This window comes from Exophiala aquamarina (genome assembly GCF_000709125.1).
Source record: "Exophiala aquamarina CBS 119918 chromosome Unknown aczIA-supercont1.2, whole genome shotgun sequence".
NCBI classification, from domain to species: Eukaryota; Fungi; Ascomycota; class Eurotiomycetes; order Chaetothyriales; family Herpotrichiellaceae; genus Exophiala; species Exophiala aquamarina.
Genome location: NW_013550586.1, coordinates 2,717,093 through 2,733,314, shown reverse-complemented (window position 1 = coordinate 2,733,314; position 16,222 = coordinate 2,717,093). Strand labels below are relative to the sequence as shown.

At 51.1% G+C, this 16,222-nt stretch overlaps 7 protein-coding genes across 7 annotated transcripts; 4 read left to right on the top strand and 3 right to left on the bottom strand.

Moving 5' to 3' along the window:
* Positions 1-567: 567 nt before the first annotated feature.
* A1O9_02805 (uncharacterized protein) lies at positions 568-3,087 on the top strand (the record flags this gene model as incomplete). The annotated part of the gene is made up of 2 exons (XM_013408376.1): positions 568-969; positions 1,021-3,087. The coding sequence occupies 2 exons, from the start codon at positions 568-570 to the stop codon at positions 3,085-3,087; spliced, it is 2,469 nt and encodes an 822-aa protein (XP_013263830.1).
* A 767-nt stretch (positions 3,088-3,854) lies between these two features.
* On the top strand, positions 3,855-4,964 carry A1O9_02804 (uncharacterized protein; the record flags this gene model as incomplete). The annotated part of the gene is made up of 3 exons (XM_013408375.1): positions 3,855-4,083; positions 4,143-4,216; positions 4,275-4,964. 3 exons carry the CDS (start codon positions 3,855-3,857, stop codon positions 4,962-4,964), a joined length of 993 nt encoding a protein of 330 aa, XP_013263829.1.
* A 1,154-nt stretch (positions 4,965-6,118) lies between these two features.
* A1O9_02803 (uncharacterized protein) lies at positions 6,119-6,684 on the bottom strand (the record flags this gene model as incomplete). The annotated part of the gene is made up of 2 exons (XM_013408374.1): positions 6,119-6,610; positions 6,664-6,684. 2 exons carry the CDS (start codon positions 6,682-6,684, stop codon positions 6,119-6,121), a joined length of 513 nt encoding a protein of 170 aa, XP_013263828.1.
* A 744-nt stretch (positions 6,685-7,428) lies between these two features.
* On the bottom strand, positions 7,429-8,412 carry A1O9_02802 (uncharacterized protein; the record flags this gene model as incomplete). Its single annotated transcript, XM_013408373.1, has 3 exons — positions 7,429-8,030; positions 8,085-8,156; positions 8,208-8,412. The coding sequence occupies 3 exons, from the start codon at positions 8,410-8,412 to the stop codon at positions 7,429-7,431; spliced, it is 879 nt and encodes a 292-aa protein (XP_013263827.1).
* Positions 8,413-9,669: 1,257 nt separating this feature from the next.
* A1O9_02801 (uncharacterized protein) lies at positions 9,670-10,465 on the top strand (the record flags this gene model as incomplete). The annotated part of the gene is made up of 3 exons (XM_013408372.1): positions 9,670-9,823; positions 9,908-10,227; positions 10,337-10,465. The coding sequence occupies 3 exons, from the start codon at positions 9,670-9,672 to the stop codon at positions 10,463-10,465; spliced, it is 603 nt and encodes a 200-aa protein (XP_013263826.1).
* Positions 10,466-12,841: 2,376 nt separating this feature from the next.
* Positions 12,842-13,775, top strand: A1O9_02800 (uncharacterized protein; the record flags this gene model as incomplete). Its single annotated transcript, XM_013408371.1, has 2 exons — positions 12,842-13,051; positions 13,119-13,775. 2 exons carry the CDS (start codon positions 12,842-12,844, stop codon positions 13,773-13,775), a joined length of 867 nt encoding a protein of 288 aa, XP_013263825.1.
* Positions 13,776-14,068: 293 nt separating this feature from the next.
* On the bottom strand, positions 14,069-15,568 carry A1O9_02799 (uncharacterized protein; the record flags this gene model as incomplete). The annotated part of the gene is made up of 2 exons (XM_013408370.1): positions 14,069-15,407; positions 15,471-15,568. 2 exons carry the CDS (start codon positions 15,566-15,568, stop codon positions 14,069-14,071), a joined length of 1,437 nt encoding a protein of 478 aa, XP_013263824.1.
* Positions 15,569-16,222: the final 654 nt, after the last annotated feature.

The window sequence follows — 16,222 nt, the reverse complement described above, 5'->3', positions numbered from 1 at the left end:
GACTCAGGTTCTGGCAGAAGCGGCATCCAGCGTTCTAAAAGGCCAACAACCAGTAGTATGAGTATGTAAGAATGCTCCTCTGGGCGGGTCAGCTCCCTCCGTATCGTTATCGCTCAGTCGTGCAGTCCCAGGATGACACCTGTTCTGCCCCGGTCATTCCCAAGTGGTACCAAGTAGTGCCCGCTTCCGATTCCAGGTTTGCGTATTTGTACTTGGCAGCTTCTGCAGCGAACGCTTGTCTGGCACTACATTGTATTGTATTCCACTATCATCATTTACACCCGCTACATATCCTGTACCGACTTCACTGCGATCTCATCTCTTTCCGGATCTGTCACTCTCTATTCCGCCCCCGAGTCCGTCAAATCCGCCGACGATCCCGCCACAGTACATCCTCTCCTTTCCAAAAACCCACCCTGCAGACAGCGTACAATCCTCGCATTCACGATCTTTGACTCGACAGCCTTGGTTTGTACAACGCAGACATTCAATGCTGCGATGATCTCACAGTATTGGTGTGGTTGAGCGGCGGGAGATTGCTCACATCATTCGAGAACGAAAGCCAAGATGGGCAATTCTCAGACCAAGGAAGCACGTGGACAGGGTGCATCTGACTCAAGAGTCAGTGGAAGTGCAAGCCCTGTTTCACGGCAAGATACACAATCCAATGCCTCAGAGTTAACCGCCAGACCCACGCAGTCCTCTCGCCAGCAACGACGAGGCAGCCGACCTGATTTCTCTTTCCTCGGAATTGGCGGAACCGCTGATCAAGATGCCTCCTCACTCGAAGTCAGGCGGGAGAACAAACAAGAGAGAGAAGCGAGAAAGGCCGAGAAAGAGCGTACTTCCAGGCTCAAAGAGCGCGAGCGCAGTATGAAGGAAGAACATGTCGATGGCGGCTATCTCGTTACCCAAGGAGTATATGTTGGTAACGAAGATTTCAACAAAGGAATCGTTCGCCAATTGACCGTAAGTCAGAGATTAACTCGCAATCGTAATTTCAATACTGACACTGTCCAGATTGAGCGCAGATTGGCACCTTTTTGGAGAGGTCTCAATGATTTTTCCGACTCTTGGGCTGAGCATCAGCTTATGGCCGCTGCACGTGGAATGGCCATACCTCCGGCTGATGAGGTGCCTCCCGAGCTAGAGTACCGCCTCGCCAAAAGGACTACATCGGACAACAACAAGGACAAATCTATCCAACACCTCACCATCCCTATAGGACCCCGGTCCCAGTCTTTTCAGTCCGACAGTAGTTCAGTACCCGTCTCTCCAGTCCCGAACTCTCTACCACTACCCACGCTGTCCACACCGCCCCCTTCCAGCTCTCCAAGCACCAACATCTTCAGGACTCGAGCTAAGACATTGGCTTCCTTGACCACCTCCTCTCGCAGTAATTCTCAGGCTGATATGACTCCGCGGGAATTCCAGCTACCCCCAGATCCTTTTGTCAATGGACAGCCAATCGAGGTCTATTTGTACAAGGACGCGACAGAATGCCCAATCTGCTTCCTGTACTATCCCCCCTATCTAAACACTACCAGATGTTGTGAGCAGGCAATCTGCTCAGAATGTTTTGTCCAGATCAAGCGCCCTGATCCACATCCACCTGAGCATGAACAGCCAGATCCGAATGCCCCTCCCGTCTCCGAAGCTGAAAGGGAAGCCCAAGCTGAAGGACTCCTGGTCTCGGAAGTCGCGACATGTCCATATTGCAAAACACCTGAGTTCGGCATCACTTACACACCACCACCCTTCCGCCGCGGGCTTACTTATGGCACTGGGTCTCAACCGTATCAAGTCATGTCTGCAAGGTCATCCCAAACCTCGATATCATCAGGTACTCTCTCACCAGGGTCTGGGCGGAGGAGAGGCACTTCCTTGTCTGCCAATGCACCGGAAGTGATTACAACAGACAAGATTCGTCCCGACTGGGCAACAAAATTAGCCGCCGCTCGAGCACATGCGGCTCGACGCGCTGCTGCAGCTACAGCTTTGCACACAGCAGCGTATTTGATGAATGGACAAAACAACGTTGAGCCAAGAACCTTCTCAACCTTTTCCCGACGAAACATGCTTCGTCGCACTACCATAGAGGGCACGGAGTCTAGCCCAAACCCAAGTTTGAGTGCTCTTGCTCTACTTGCGGAAAGACATGCATCACGTCAGCAAGAGGCAGCTCCTAGCGAGGCAAGAGCGAATCCTTTCCTGCCTCCATCTCGTGGTAGTAGTTCGCGAAGGAGCCGCATGGACGACCTGGAAGATATGATGATGATGGAAGCCATTCGGTTGAGTCTCGCGTCTGAGGAAGAACGACGCAAGAAGGAAGAAAAAGACGCACGGAAAGAAGCCAAGAAAAAGGACAAAGAGTCGAAGAAGGCGGAAAAGGCTGCTCGTAAAAGCAGCCTTTTCACCATGAACTCCAACAAGAGTGCTGGTGACTCCGCAAGCAGCCTTATGGAAAGGTCCAAGAGCAACCTTTCCCTGGGAGCAGATGATGATTTAGTATCGGGCAAAGGCAAAAGTGTCGAACGTAGCGGAGGCATCCTGATGGAACGGTCTCTGACCGACGAAGATAATCCGCGTCCATCTCAGGCATATCTTCCGACATTGTCGCTTTCTGGGACGAGTCAAGAATCATTGGCGTCTTCCATCCCTGTCCCGTTAGCAGCCGAGCCATTCCGTCGCTCCCATCTGCGCCAAATGTCTAATGCGTCGTCTGCATCATCATCGTTCGTCGAATCTGGCCCGGCTACTTTTTCAGGAACTGGAACACCACCTCCAGGAAGTCTCGAGCCGATGTTCAATTTTCAATCCCTTGCTGCTATGATCGGGGAGGAAGAGAAAGGAGACGGTAGTGCACATGTGGAAAATGCGGGATCCGACAGGGACTCGTCCCCAAGTTCATTTGATGCGCCGGTGAAAGCACAATCTTCTTCGAAGCTGACAAAAGCTGCAGTAAATGAGGACTCGAGCTCTGAGGCGTCCTTGGAGCCAGATTCGAGAACGAATTCGGCTGAAGATTCTCCATTTAAACAAGCCGAAATGAGGCTCGAGAACGCTGGAACGACCAGAGAAGTTTGAGGATAAAAACAAAGTCCTTATCATCGTCTGAGCAGCAGTCGTGGAAGTCCAGCTGAGGAGATAGTGTTATCGTGGATCATATTTCGCAATTGAGATTTTGGAGCAGACAAGCTCAATTGTATCTATTGTTCCTTAACTTGAGCCACAACATATGCCCATCGCGGCATTGTAGAATGATGAAAGCTGGGTGCCAAAAGGATCCAGCAGGCGCCTGAATACAACTTGGGATGGGACCGATAAGGTATCCTAGGATCATGACCTGGGAGTTAAGCAGCAGGGACATTGTATTGCAAAATCAAGATATAGACAATTGATGAACTATGTTTGAGAACAAGAAGACCGAATCCTCCCTAATGAGTATTGAAAACCGACACTGATTAATTAAGAATGACCCGTTGGAAGCAGAACCGCTTGGGCCTCTCTCATAGGAGTGGTTGAAAATGCACCTGTGATTGGCTCTCTACAAACGCGACACCCAATTTCACTGAGGACCATCTCCATCTCCATTTGTGGCCGATTTGACCACCACCCGCTCAATTCCTGTTTATTCGCATAGTTCTCCTTGGTTCGAGACCGTACAAAAATTATCTGGACATTCAGTGGTCTGCTTTCTGCATCCCCTCGATTGGATCAATCTTACGGAGAACATTATCCCCAATTTCCAGTTTCTTACATACATGATCCTTCTCCCTGTTCCATGGTCCACCTCTGACATTCAACCTCAACCTTGAAGGCGCGACCTATTCATCACCCGCAATAAAATAGACATGGCACCGGATCTGAATACTGTCCCCCACTCTCCTCGAAGCTCCTCGATTTCTCAGGGAACACTCATGACGACGTCTGCGTCGTCGGCATTGCCACATTCTGCTTCTAGAAGAACGTCGACTCAGATGCTGCCCCCTCCCTTACCACTGAACAGTGGCAGCCTTCCCAATTCACCCCGTCCGGCTCAGGCTACCCTGGGAGATAACACAGGAGTCGGTATTGGACCAGGTCCGTATACACATTACAACCGTCCCTAAATCCTTCCTGTGTCTAACCCATCACCTCAGGGCCCATCAGACACCCGCGGCCCTTAACAGCGGCTGAATTGCATCTAGAGCTCGAGAAAGAGCAGGAGAGCATTGTAAGCACATGGCATTCTCCCACGGAGAATCTATCCCTATTGGTCTGACATGAAGCAGGTCAACCGCCTCACTCGTGAATTATCTGCTCTACGGGCACAGACTGCATCCGTGGCCTCCACCACTTCCTCCACCTCGGATCACTTCTTTTCCTCCAGCGATCCATATACATCCACTACGGGGACTGCCACGACCATCATTCCGACCTCAGCACGCCGACACCGCTCCTCCTCGAATCTGTCAACCCGCTCCGCCAGATCAATCCGAGATAATCTCGCCAACGCTGGAAACACCAGCGTCTCCGGCGTTGCTGCCCCGAGAGATCAGAGCGTGCAAGCAAGTAGCAGACCCAGTGTGGAACTCAGCAGGCCAGACATGAGCCGGCAGAATTCCACGTCCGCTTCGGGCTTCCGCTCCTCCTCTATCACATCATCCCCGCATGTCAACCAGGGTGCCTATCCTTCCTATGCTTCCTATCCGCATCGAAGTTCTGTGTCTTCTAACGCGCCTAACCATCCTGCCCCGGCCTCGACATCCGAGTCAGCCCCTACGTCCGCATATCCTCGCAGCCCGAGCTCGACTGCGGCAATCGTTGCTGCCCGGTACGAGGAAGCTGCGCTGCAACGTGCAGAACTCGAAGCCGTCAAGCGGGAGAACGAGCAACTTCGCGCCCGGGTCAAAGAGTTAGAGAGGAGCCTACAGAAATCAAACGAGCAATCTGCCGGTCTGGTGACACCGACGCCCTCGTGACGAGAACAGAACGAGAGCCGCTGTTTAAGGAGCGGAATTGGGAAGAAGATCTTCCTTACGAAAGGACGGATGACGACTTGGGAAGTGTTAGACAATAAAGAAATGAACCCAAGCTCCAACAAAAAGAAAAGGCGACGAACTTTAGTGACGAGAAACCCGACCGAGAACGAAGGAAACGACTCATAACAATGGGAACGAGGGGAAAGACCATGACGAACTTTGCGATGATCATGACGAAAAGGGAACGAGATTGAAACTTCATTTGAATTAAATTGTAAGCAGAGATGCATAAAAGGGAATAGGGAGGGCAGGTGTGCGCTTTTGTTCAAGCGAGGGGAAACGCGCCAGGTCAAATTGCTTGCCAGCGAAAGCGAAATGGATACTGGGAATAGCGAACCTTCTCTCATGGCATGGTCTTCTTCCAACTTCAATGTTTCTATCCTGCCACTCTGTGGCATTCTTTCCCATACTCTTCCACTCTCTGTTTACTTCTCACTATTTTGCTATCGACAGACAACCAAGTGCTCCCTCTCCGCCACCATCTGACATCATCCACTTGACGCCACAATACGCGGATATGAAATGTTCTTGTCTGTCATGCCTCATCGGAATTGGGCAATGGATGACTTCTCTGACCATTCACATACTCGTTCGTTCCTCCTGCTAGTGTAGTTTTGCTCCTTCAAGCCTCCATGCGGGTGACCAAAAGGAACAGTCGTCACCCTGGCTTGACTCTGTGACAGGGGAGGTCTGTGTGAAATTCAGCACTTGAGAGCAGTAAGGGTGATTCTAATCCCTGGTGCCCACTCTGAGAATGTCCAATATCGAGACGTGCCTGCCCAATGGCTGAATGGATATGAGAGACAAGTTTGGGGGCGGCTCATCACTATCCAGAGCATGTAGTAGGGAAGACTAAAGCTTCCTAATCCGGACTTCCGAAAAATGGGTGAAGAAATGGTCTTAAGGGTGGTAAAGGACTTGGGAATGCTTCGAAATGGCGTTCCGGGTCCCCGCGCGGGTGGCCAGCTTCCCCAGATCGATTTTAACCCATGATCGAGACTATGGGCGGATGAGAACGAATCGATCAAGCAGACTCAGGCTCTGGAAAGCTGTTATTGCCTCCGTGGCTGGTAGGTTGTTTTGATGCTCCTTGTTCATTTCAACTCAAGGAGTCTAGGCTCTCTGCCCGTTGATTTGGCCTCGTCCTTCGCGGTTGACAAAGCTTCCTTGCCCTCAGCAGCCTTGTCCTTGACGGCCTGGCCTAATTGTTTCGCCTTGTCTTCGACCTGCTGCCCAAGCTCTTTGGCCTTGGCCTCGATCTCTTGGCCTTGTTCCGAAGCCCTCACCTTTCCCCAGACGGTTGACAAACGATCCTCAACCGCCTCCCTCTTCTGTGTCCAGTCGGTCGTCTGGGCTTTGTGAACCAACTTCTCGACTTCGCGATTCCAACGGTCTTTCAACATCTCGCTCAAGCCGGCTTTGCGGATCTCATATGCCGGTGGGTCTGGGAGAGGAATTGGAGGATCAATGACGGAGTTGAGTAGGTTGGCTTGCTGAGAGAGAAGTGTGCGCTGTACATTACGATTTGCGCGATGAATGTACAAGGAGAAGTAGAGGACGGAGTACGTCAAGGTGACTCCACCAAGCTGTGGTGGCTTGTTAGTAAGGGTGCGCCATGCACGTTCTTGGGACGACTCACAAGACCTGTCGTGAAGCCCATTCTTAGTTTCTTCCAAAAAGCAGCTCCAAATGAATAGTATCGTGGTTTCCGAAATATGTTATCGCTAGGTGGGGAGATATGAATCGAGGATCGAGAGCTCGAGAGTCACGGACGATAAGCTTTCGCGCTTGTCTGTTGACGAGGGGAGATTAAGTGTGATATAGGATCTTACTCCGGCGCTCGTAGGGAACTGAGGACACTTCGAGGCGATTCGATGATTGCGGATGTGGGTGTGAGCGTGGAAATGGTGCAAGGTTTAATATCCCTCAGGCCGAATCCCAGTATATCAAAAGTTGGAGCTGTCTTGCGGTCCGGCAAAGCGTCGGTCAAACGAGGCTTCTGCCGCCAAGCCTTTTCCGCCACTACTTTGGCCGTTTATCTCGCCGAGTCGCAACTGGAGCCATTTGAATTACTGGCTCGCTGATATTAATGCCTGTATTTTGACGCTCTGAGGTTGAACACGGAAGATATGATCCGAAATGGTCACATTGGGCTTTATGATTCGCTCCTATGTAGGAAGAACTATTTCTTCTCTGCTGAAAGATCATACTTTCCGCTTTCCCTCAACATAGATCTTATTCGCTTGGCCCCCACATAATCCATCACCAGATGCTCTTGGAAATCATACTGTTCATACTCTGATGTGTTCAAATGAGGAATGAACCGGAATACGTCTTCGTGTTACTTCGTAGGTCATAATTTGGATCTCCGCCATCCCAATAATCCTTCCGTCGGTGCCAGCTTCTAAAGTTTCCTTAGTCCAATATCCTGAGACGAACTCTGGGAAGGTGGCGCTCCTGATGTATGCTCCTCCCATTTGACGTTCCTGACATTGGCCTGTTGCTGTCGAAGACGCCTGTTCCGTTGGCCTCGTCGCCAGAGGAAGAAGAAACCGCCGGCAAGAAATAGAAGTCCACCTACGACGCCAACGACAATGCCAGCTATTGCACCACCAGAAAGTCTGGAGGAAGAGCCAGACGAGGTCGTCACAGCACCCGAAGCGGTCGACGAGGCACCTGCGGCTGAGCCTGTAGAGGTTGAGCTGTTGTCGTCACCGTCATCATCATTCTCCTCAGGAAGGTCGAAATCATCGACCGTGGCATTGAAGCAAGGCACCTGCACATTGAACTGACTGGTAGCAACGTAAGTGATGTCTGCACATGCATAGAAAGTTTCATTCAAGTCTGTATCAAAGTCGGAAGTGTACTTGATTTGAAGAGTGGCATTGGCGCCTGCTTCAACATCAGCTGCCGGGTTTGGGATCGGATAACACTGATGTCCCTCATTGAGCTCTGGAATCCTGGTGGGTGCAATGACAGCCTCGAAGTCGTCGTTCGAGAGAGGATCTGTATCATGATCAGCTAACCCTGTCTCCTCGGTGGTTCAGGTTATATTCGTACTGTTGCTGTGCGAGATGGCAACCTGTATTTGCCAGGATTCGTCCTGTGCTACCAGTGCAATCTGTCCATTTACTGGATTCATCAGCATGAAAATCCGTGGTGCTGTATGTGACAAGAACTTACACAGTGGGAAAATTGTCCTGTTGGCGACACTCGCAGCCGAGCCACAAGGGGCGCGATTATCTTGGTCAGCACCCCAAAGACGATCTGGTGGCCACATAAATGCTACAGGTCCCATCTCGCGACTGGCATCTTCGCCATGGTCTTGCGCGAGGGCTAGTCTAGCAATGAAGCCGATAGAAACAGCAAACTTTGCGACCACCTTCATGTTGACACAACAATTAGGCACCCAAAACAAAGCAGGTTGAACTCAGAAAGGCTGAGAATGATTGAGGCTGAACACGGAGTATCCCTGCAAGATGAAGGGGAATGGTTGGTCTGCGCTTATTCAATATATGTGCACGCTCTGGAGGAAGAGACGTTCTTCCAACCACCACCTGGGGGGTGGGCGGGCAGCTCGGAAGATATAGCAAACCATCTCCCATTCCTCTTGCGAGCTACGAATCAGACAGAGGCTCTTGCTTGTTAGAAAGACGAGGAAAAGCTATGCCCACCATCACTCATTGCCAATGCCGACAACGGTGGAATCCACCGCCAAGCATGCTGGAAATATTGCCCCAGCCAATGTGGGGGTTCACAGACACACCACTGTTCGATTCTGACTCTCTCTCACAAGTTGAGAGGATTTAAGTCGGTGGGCGCGTGCAGCAGCACAAACTGGCAAATGGATTGGCACATGAAGTAGCCTGCCGAGCACCCAATCAACAAGGCTGCTAAATCCTTGGTGCAAATTTAATCTAATCAGATTAGATGCCGTTCACCCGACTAATTTTGCCAGACACTCAATTTGGCAGGTAAATCAGGCTACCTGGTGCCAAGATGATATGTCATTTGAAGGTCTCGGCAACTCAGTTCCTCCTTCCCTGAACATCACTGGGCCAATCTTATCAGATAAATCACGCATAGCCAAGATCAATGGTGGCCTTCCAACCAACGCCAACTTCGTCGCTCATTCGTCCAAGTCAGACCACAAGAGGGAGCCGTCCAGCTTTCGGCACCAATTCTCTCTTACCCCTCCCTCTATGCTTTTCATGCCATGGCAACGCTATATCTCTCGTACGCGAGAATTCAGGCTCAAGGAGGCGCTATGTCCAGGAGCCTCTTCCAGATGTCTCGGTTCTCGGAGTCATACGGGTGAAATACCAACCCGATTTCTCATCCACAACATCTTTTGAAGTTGGGACGGGAGCCACATGGGCAGCTCACCCCTGGCATATGCACTATTCGTACGAAGCGTAGCTCGACATGCCGCTGCAGGGCAAGCCCGGTTCGCCTCCGTGTTGCGGAGGTAGCAAAGCTATTATATATATGAAGCCAAGGTAGGTACATATACATCAGGCATTCTACATTTCCCTCCAGTTTGCGAGAGTCCAGAATCCTGTCCCTATCCATTTCCTACTCCGTCGAACAACCATTCGTTCCCCATCCACTCGTTAAAACCGCTGCATTGCCATTACGAAGCATCATGGGCTGCTCATCTCTCCTTTCACTCGTGGCAATCCTCACCGCCAGTGTCAGTGCCGTAGTTGCAGCGGGCTCATCCTCCTACCCAGACACAGCAGCCCTCCTCCGCCGTCAGGCGCCAGGGACACCGCAGTATGACTGCCACGCGAACTGCGGTACGTAACACAACCCTACAACCCCACACCTTACGGCCCGCACATCGACGCAATCATACTAACACTGTCCCAAAACCAAAACAGGCGGCGTAATCACCATCGCCCGAACCGAGAACTACTGCGAAAACAGCACGTTCACGACTGAGCTAGAAGCGTGTCTGGACTGCGCACTCGAATACGATATCTGGCAGTACTACGGGGAGAGTGTGGCCGCAGCCGCCGAGGGCTGTGGCCTCGATGCTACCCCTGTGGCGGCGGCAAATGCGACTACCAATGGCACCGCTTCTGCTACCGGCAGCTCCTCTGTTGCCGGAAGCACCACCTCCGGCTCTGGCGGTGCAACGACGACGGCGGCAACAACCGTGTCTGCGACCGCTGCTTCTTCAGGTTCAGGCTCAGCAGGAGTGAGTATTCTCAATTCCTGTCCCATCAGATAATCCAGAAACAGTGAAACACTGCAGCATGTTCCTTGACTTTTGCTGACTTTTGACTCCTTTTTCCTTCTCGCATTAGGCTGCAAGTGAAACAAGCTCGGCGCCCGCTGCCACATCCTCCTTCCCAGGTGCTGGTAATCAACTCATCATTGGCGGTGGCGCCCTTGCCATGGTTCCTATCGGAGCTATGTTGGTAGACTGGCTGTGAGTTAGCAGTACAGAGCATATACATATACACGCAAGAAGTGTATGCCGCTTTTGAGTCTATCCAAGTAAGAAAGCTGATACAGACTGGGTGGAGAATTATCAGCAGTCAAAAGGAACGAAATCTCGTTGGGGCTGACATATTTCTCAATAGCATCTTCCTTACACAATATCGGAGTATTGGGCTAATCAAACATTAATTCATACTGCTAAACACTCTGAGGTACTTGTTTCCAGTCTCATTGTTATGTAAACTCAGAGGCCTTCTGTATCGGCTTGGGCTCTCTAAAGGTCGCACCACTCATGAAAGTTATTATCCTTGGTCCACCCTATGCATGAGTCAAATCGTGTACAGCCCGGAATAAATCAATGTAACTTCACCTGCGCTCCAGGGCTGTTTTCCGTGAGGAACCGATAAGCTTAGACATCATGAAACTTTCCGGTAAATGAGCTGCTGTGCATGTCGCAATTCAAGACAGACCTGTAGGGACATGCACTCAATGCCTCCATCTGTCCATCTGTCCATCTGTCCATCCCGCGTGTGTCCATGCGACGGCGAGAGGATCTCCCAGTGTCCTCCATCAGCATTAGGTAGCTCTCTGCGACAGAAGAGCCGGTTTCTACAATGTGAAAAGAGAAATCTCGAGTAGCATTGATTTTGAGACTAGGAATGCCAGTAGACGAAAATACCCAATCAACAAACGCCTCCTCAAGAAATGGACGGTTAAATTCAAATTGGTCGGCCTTCTCGAGTCGGGTCATTTCTCGTTGGCTGGAATTCCCAAACCGTGCCATCTTAATTGAAATCTTGGAAGTAATCGGCAGGGAAAATAGCATTTAATGTTAATAAGGTTCATTGGCAACAGTTGATCATCGAATTTGAAAAGAGCCGACTTGAGATATCTTACCAATATCTTCGGATGTGGTGAAAGCCCCACAACATCACATGAGAGCTCTTGCAACAGGACAGACATCCCTGAGGGCCATGCGGAATTTGCAATTTGCATGTGGCTGTCGCGAGCTGTACTCGATGGGGACGTAGGCACGAAATGACATCAAAGTCCTGTCCAAACCAAACGTCGCAGACTGCGATGATTCTTCGCAATTGCACATGCAACTCCCGAACGGCTGTAAAGACGGATACTGAGATGTCAACCTTTCAGTCCTGATGATGCCAGGAGGCGGGAAACCGAGACACCCTCGTCTGGATCAAAAGTTGTATTCTCCTCCTGGTACTCCCCATTCATTCTTTATCCCGAAAGCGACGCTCGCCATCATTGTAGACAACGAGTTCAAGCGATGCCAACCTGATCGGTTGCGCACGCTCTGCTAGTCCCGGCACGGACTGATAGTTAAAGACGCTGAAGGATATGTAGTGGGAGCAGGTCAAATCTTTCCTTAGTCATCTCGTAATAAGACTCCGCCTCCCAATTCAAGGAGGGATTATTGGAGGTTGATATTTTTTGTGAGAGGGGGGAACAATGGGCCAGTGCGAGTCTCGCCGGGGCCGACGAATTGAGCTAAGGACTTTTGCAATTCACCACGAAGCCATCGATACGCTCCCAAAAGGGATTTGCCGGGGACTCGCGCTTAGTGGTCATCCATAGAATGAAGTCTAACTCCAAAGTTTGAAGATGAGGCGCAACGAGATGTAGAGATTGTCTCAACGTGCTTAACTCTTCCCTTCCGACGCGGCCAGTCCAGGGTAATGTCGACGGAACTGAGGTCGGGGAAGATCGAGCGTGCGATGATGGCCACCTTGGTACGCGTGGCTGCCTGAGCAGAAAACGCCTACCTTAATTGTAAAAGTGGTAAAACGCAAGTGCGACCACCAGAGGAGGTGCGTACCCAGGTATCTGGGGGAGTTGCACCTCAACGCATACTCCCTGAGGGAAGTGTCAGGAAAGTATTGGGGGGAGGTGCGGCATAAACCCATAAAAAGTCGCATGAGTGTATCCAGTTTCTGAGAATTATAAACTCATGAAGGCGTACTACTATCATTGAGTTTCGGAATATTTGCACAAGAGCTTGCTCTTGAAGAATTGAAGACTGAGGATTCTCATACGATTATGTAGCGGAGAAGAATATCCGGCGCAGCTCGGTGATTGGAGGACGGGACACCACCTCCAAAAAGTCACTGCACGGTATCTGCGACTTGCCGAAATATTTAACAACTACAGTAATTGAACTTGATACTATTCTCCTAATCCCAATCCACCACTCCTGCAAGCGCCGCTGGCCTCTCTACCCTAACAAAGGGTAAGGGTTCAGAAGACCCTTTTCTCCAGCTGACTAGACTGCTTGTTTCTTTTCCAATCAGGCCCTTTTGGGAACCTCCCTGCTCTAGGATCTCGAGGCTTTGGCCTCCCCGTAAACCAGCATGTCTGCACTCAAATATCGCCATCTGTCACGCTCCTCATCCCACCGACAAGCTCTCCTCCGCAATTTGGTCACTTCTCTAATCGAACACGAGACAATCTCCACGACCTATGCAAAAGCGAAGGAGGCGCAGCGCATGGCCGAGAAGCTGATCACGTTAGGAAAGCGGAACACTGGCGCTGCAAAGCACCAGGCACAGCAGATATTCTATGTACGTTCTTGAGTATCAGAAACCTCAAAAGCTATCGTATGCTAATCTGCCTTTCCATGGCATCTAGCTACCAGAAAAGCATATCCCCAAACTCTTCGGTCCGCTACGCGAACGTTATGCTACCCGTCCGGGCGGTTACACTCGAGTTCTGAGGCAAGAACGAAGAGAAAAGGACCAGGCCGAGACCGCCATCTTATGCCTCGTTGATGGGCCAAAAGACGTGCGGTGGCACATGACCGCCCTTACCCTCGCACACGAGCGGGCAACCGACGCTCCAATGCGAGAGATGACCATGATGAACGTCCGCAAGGTCACGCGATTTCGCGAAGACGGGCTGGAGGCGCTAGAGGAGCAGGTGCTGAAGATTGAGAGCGAGAGACAGGCCCCAAAGGACGAAGACGCGGAAGAAGAGGAATGGGAGGATGTCGACGACGACCTCATCATTACCAAGGAGGCACGGGAAGCCAAATGGGCACACCAGAGACAGGAAGATAGCCAGAAGATTGAAGCTATTAAACTCAAGCTCGCCAAAGCGACTGAACTCACCGACAAACACAAGAATAGACTGGAACGGCAACTGAAAGACTTGGAAAAGACACTGGAAGATACATCAAAAGAGAAATTCCCCGTTGCGCTTCCGCAGGCAATACGAGTGGGTGGCAGTCGAAAGCGGAGGAGACTGGCCAAGAGGAATGCGCGCACGAATATAAGAGTGGAAGTGTGAGATCTACTTCGAGGGACAGATGCATACATTAGGTACTATCCGTCATACGCCCGCAATGATGTGTGGAAAAGCTTCTTGCGTAGGACGAGTCAGCGGCTCAATGGAGTAGCAGTGGGGTCTAGTAGAGGTAGATCATGTATCATGTAAATATCCCACCATGTATATTACAACTCAATTCCAAAGGGGGTATCAAACGCACCAATTCATTGTCAAGCCTCGTCCTCTAAAATTCAGTATCTGCCTCTCTCTCGTACTCTCCCACCTCTCAGTGCACATCAGAATTCTGCTATCCTCTACAGCTCTAAGTCCTCATCCCGATATTGATCCCGGACGACTCTGTAAAGATAAGCCGAGCTGACCACCGCTGGGACCTGGTTCGTGATGAACAAGTCAACATCGCCGGCCTCAACGAAGTCATATAGAGGATTCCTGACGCCAGAGTCCAAGCCAGAGCGTAGCTCGCCGTCTTGATACGGAACCACCTTGCCCACCTCGCCGTATGCAATGAGGTTGTAGGGGTCGTGGGGATACAGAGGTGATAGTTTGTAGGTCGCGGCCAACACTAGGACTGGCACACGGTGAAATTTGGCTGCTTTGATCACGGCCTTGGTGCCAGCCACGGCTACGAGTGATCCATTTGTCAGGACGGCATGTGTATCCAGTATGACTTTATTGGCACGTGACATGACGGCGAAGGTAGCGGAGTCCGGGATCATGACGACTGTGATGCCTGCTGAAGTTAGTGGTTTAGAGAAGGAGTCACTGGGGAGATTTTCGTCGTCTTCAGCACTAGCAGGACTGGAAGAGAAGCCTTGATTTCCCGTCAACAGGCCGTGGGTTCTGACATGGTTATTGGGGTATGATTCTGCATGGATGACCGTGAATTTGCGCTTGGAGGCGGCTTTGAGGAGGAACCGTTGGACGGTCAGTGAGGATGAATAGGTAAATATTGTTTCTTGGGGGTGGATTTGTTCGAGAGCGGCACCACAGATTTCATCGTCGGCTTCGTTGATCTCGTCGATGATTTCCTTGATGCCCTTGATGACTTCCGGCCGGAGGTTTTGGAGAATACCTGAGGCAATTTGAGGGGTGGATGTGCCGCTTCTTCCGGGTGAGTCGAGCCCACCATGTCTCATGGTTGGGTGAGCAAGTATGCTGAACATCGAGGTGACTGGGCGAGCACTTCCTGGGGCTCCAGTGTGTGAGCTCATCAAGGGAGGCCGAGGAGGGCCAACACCTGCATGTGAGGGCGAGGAGCCAACGCTGGTATCGGCTCTGGTGAAGAAGCCGTTGGGTAATGCATGCGAGAGGGACTTTGATTGGCTTCCAGGGCGTTCGAGGGGAGTGACAGCGTCCGAGTCGGGTTCACTGGCTGTGGCGCTGTAATCACCCTTCACACCGGGCTGGTCATCTTCATCCTCTTCTCGTATTAAGCCCAAAACACGACGGACAATATTTCCCACGGCTGGTTCATGAGGAGCAGCATTTATCAATTTTTTGCCGACCTCGGAGACCCTCTGGATCAGTCTGGCGGAGTCGGGTTGCTTTGTCAATTCAACGGTGCGGAGGAGAAGAAGAGTGGTAGCGACGGCACAGCGCTTGGAGCCTTTGATTTGGCGTCTTTTCAAAAGACTGAGATATAAGAATTAGTCTTTAAGGCTGAGAGAACAGGAAGGCGGATAGATTAGCACATACGAGACTAGGTACTGAGTAGAGGAATCGACAGGTTCAGTGGAGAGATGTCTCTGGAAGCTGCCGAAGCCAGGAGTGTTGGACGAGGCTGAGGGGGCCATGTTGGAAAACAGTTGATGTGAGACGTGTTGATGATCGTCTGTGATTCATTTGAAACAAGGATTGGCTGCGTCCTTGTGGTTCCTATATTGTTATTGTGCATCCATTTGTTGCCGTAATAGTAGTTAGTCGTGGTGGAAGTGGTTATTGGGAAAAATAATGTGAATGACTCGCATTTCCCAAATGAGCAACGGGCTTAAGGTGGGTTTTGGGCAGGTGGGGTTCCTACTCCCAGATTTACAAACTGGCAGGCGAAGGTCAGGGAAGGCAGTCCAGGGAGTCAGTCAGGCACTGAGGTCTGTTTACCTCGTACAAGGGTCTTCTCGCGGTTTAGCTCCCCGTACCTCGTGTACTTGTCTGTGACCACCACTGAGTCACTGACAGTACAGAGTAGATAGAGGGGGGCCGAGGAGGAGGCTTTAGTTACTCGTAAGCCGCCCTAACTGCAGTGACAAGCCCAGGCCCCCTACTCCCAAGGCTACAGACAAAAAGACGGACAAACCACCTCGGGATTGAAATGACCGCATCCCATTCCCATCCCAATTGATCTCATCACCACCCACATCCATCATCCACCACCCTCCACACCTCATCGACCTTTACCCTCACCCGACTCATAATTCTTGCTGATTCCTTGTTCCTTGTTCCTTGTACTC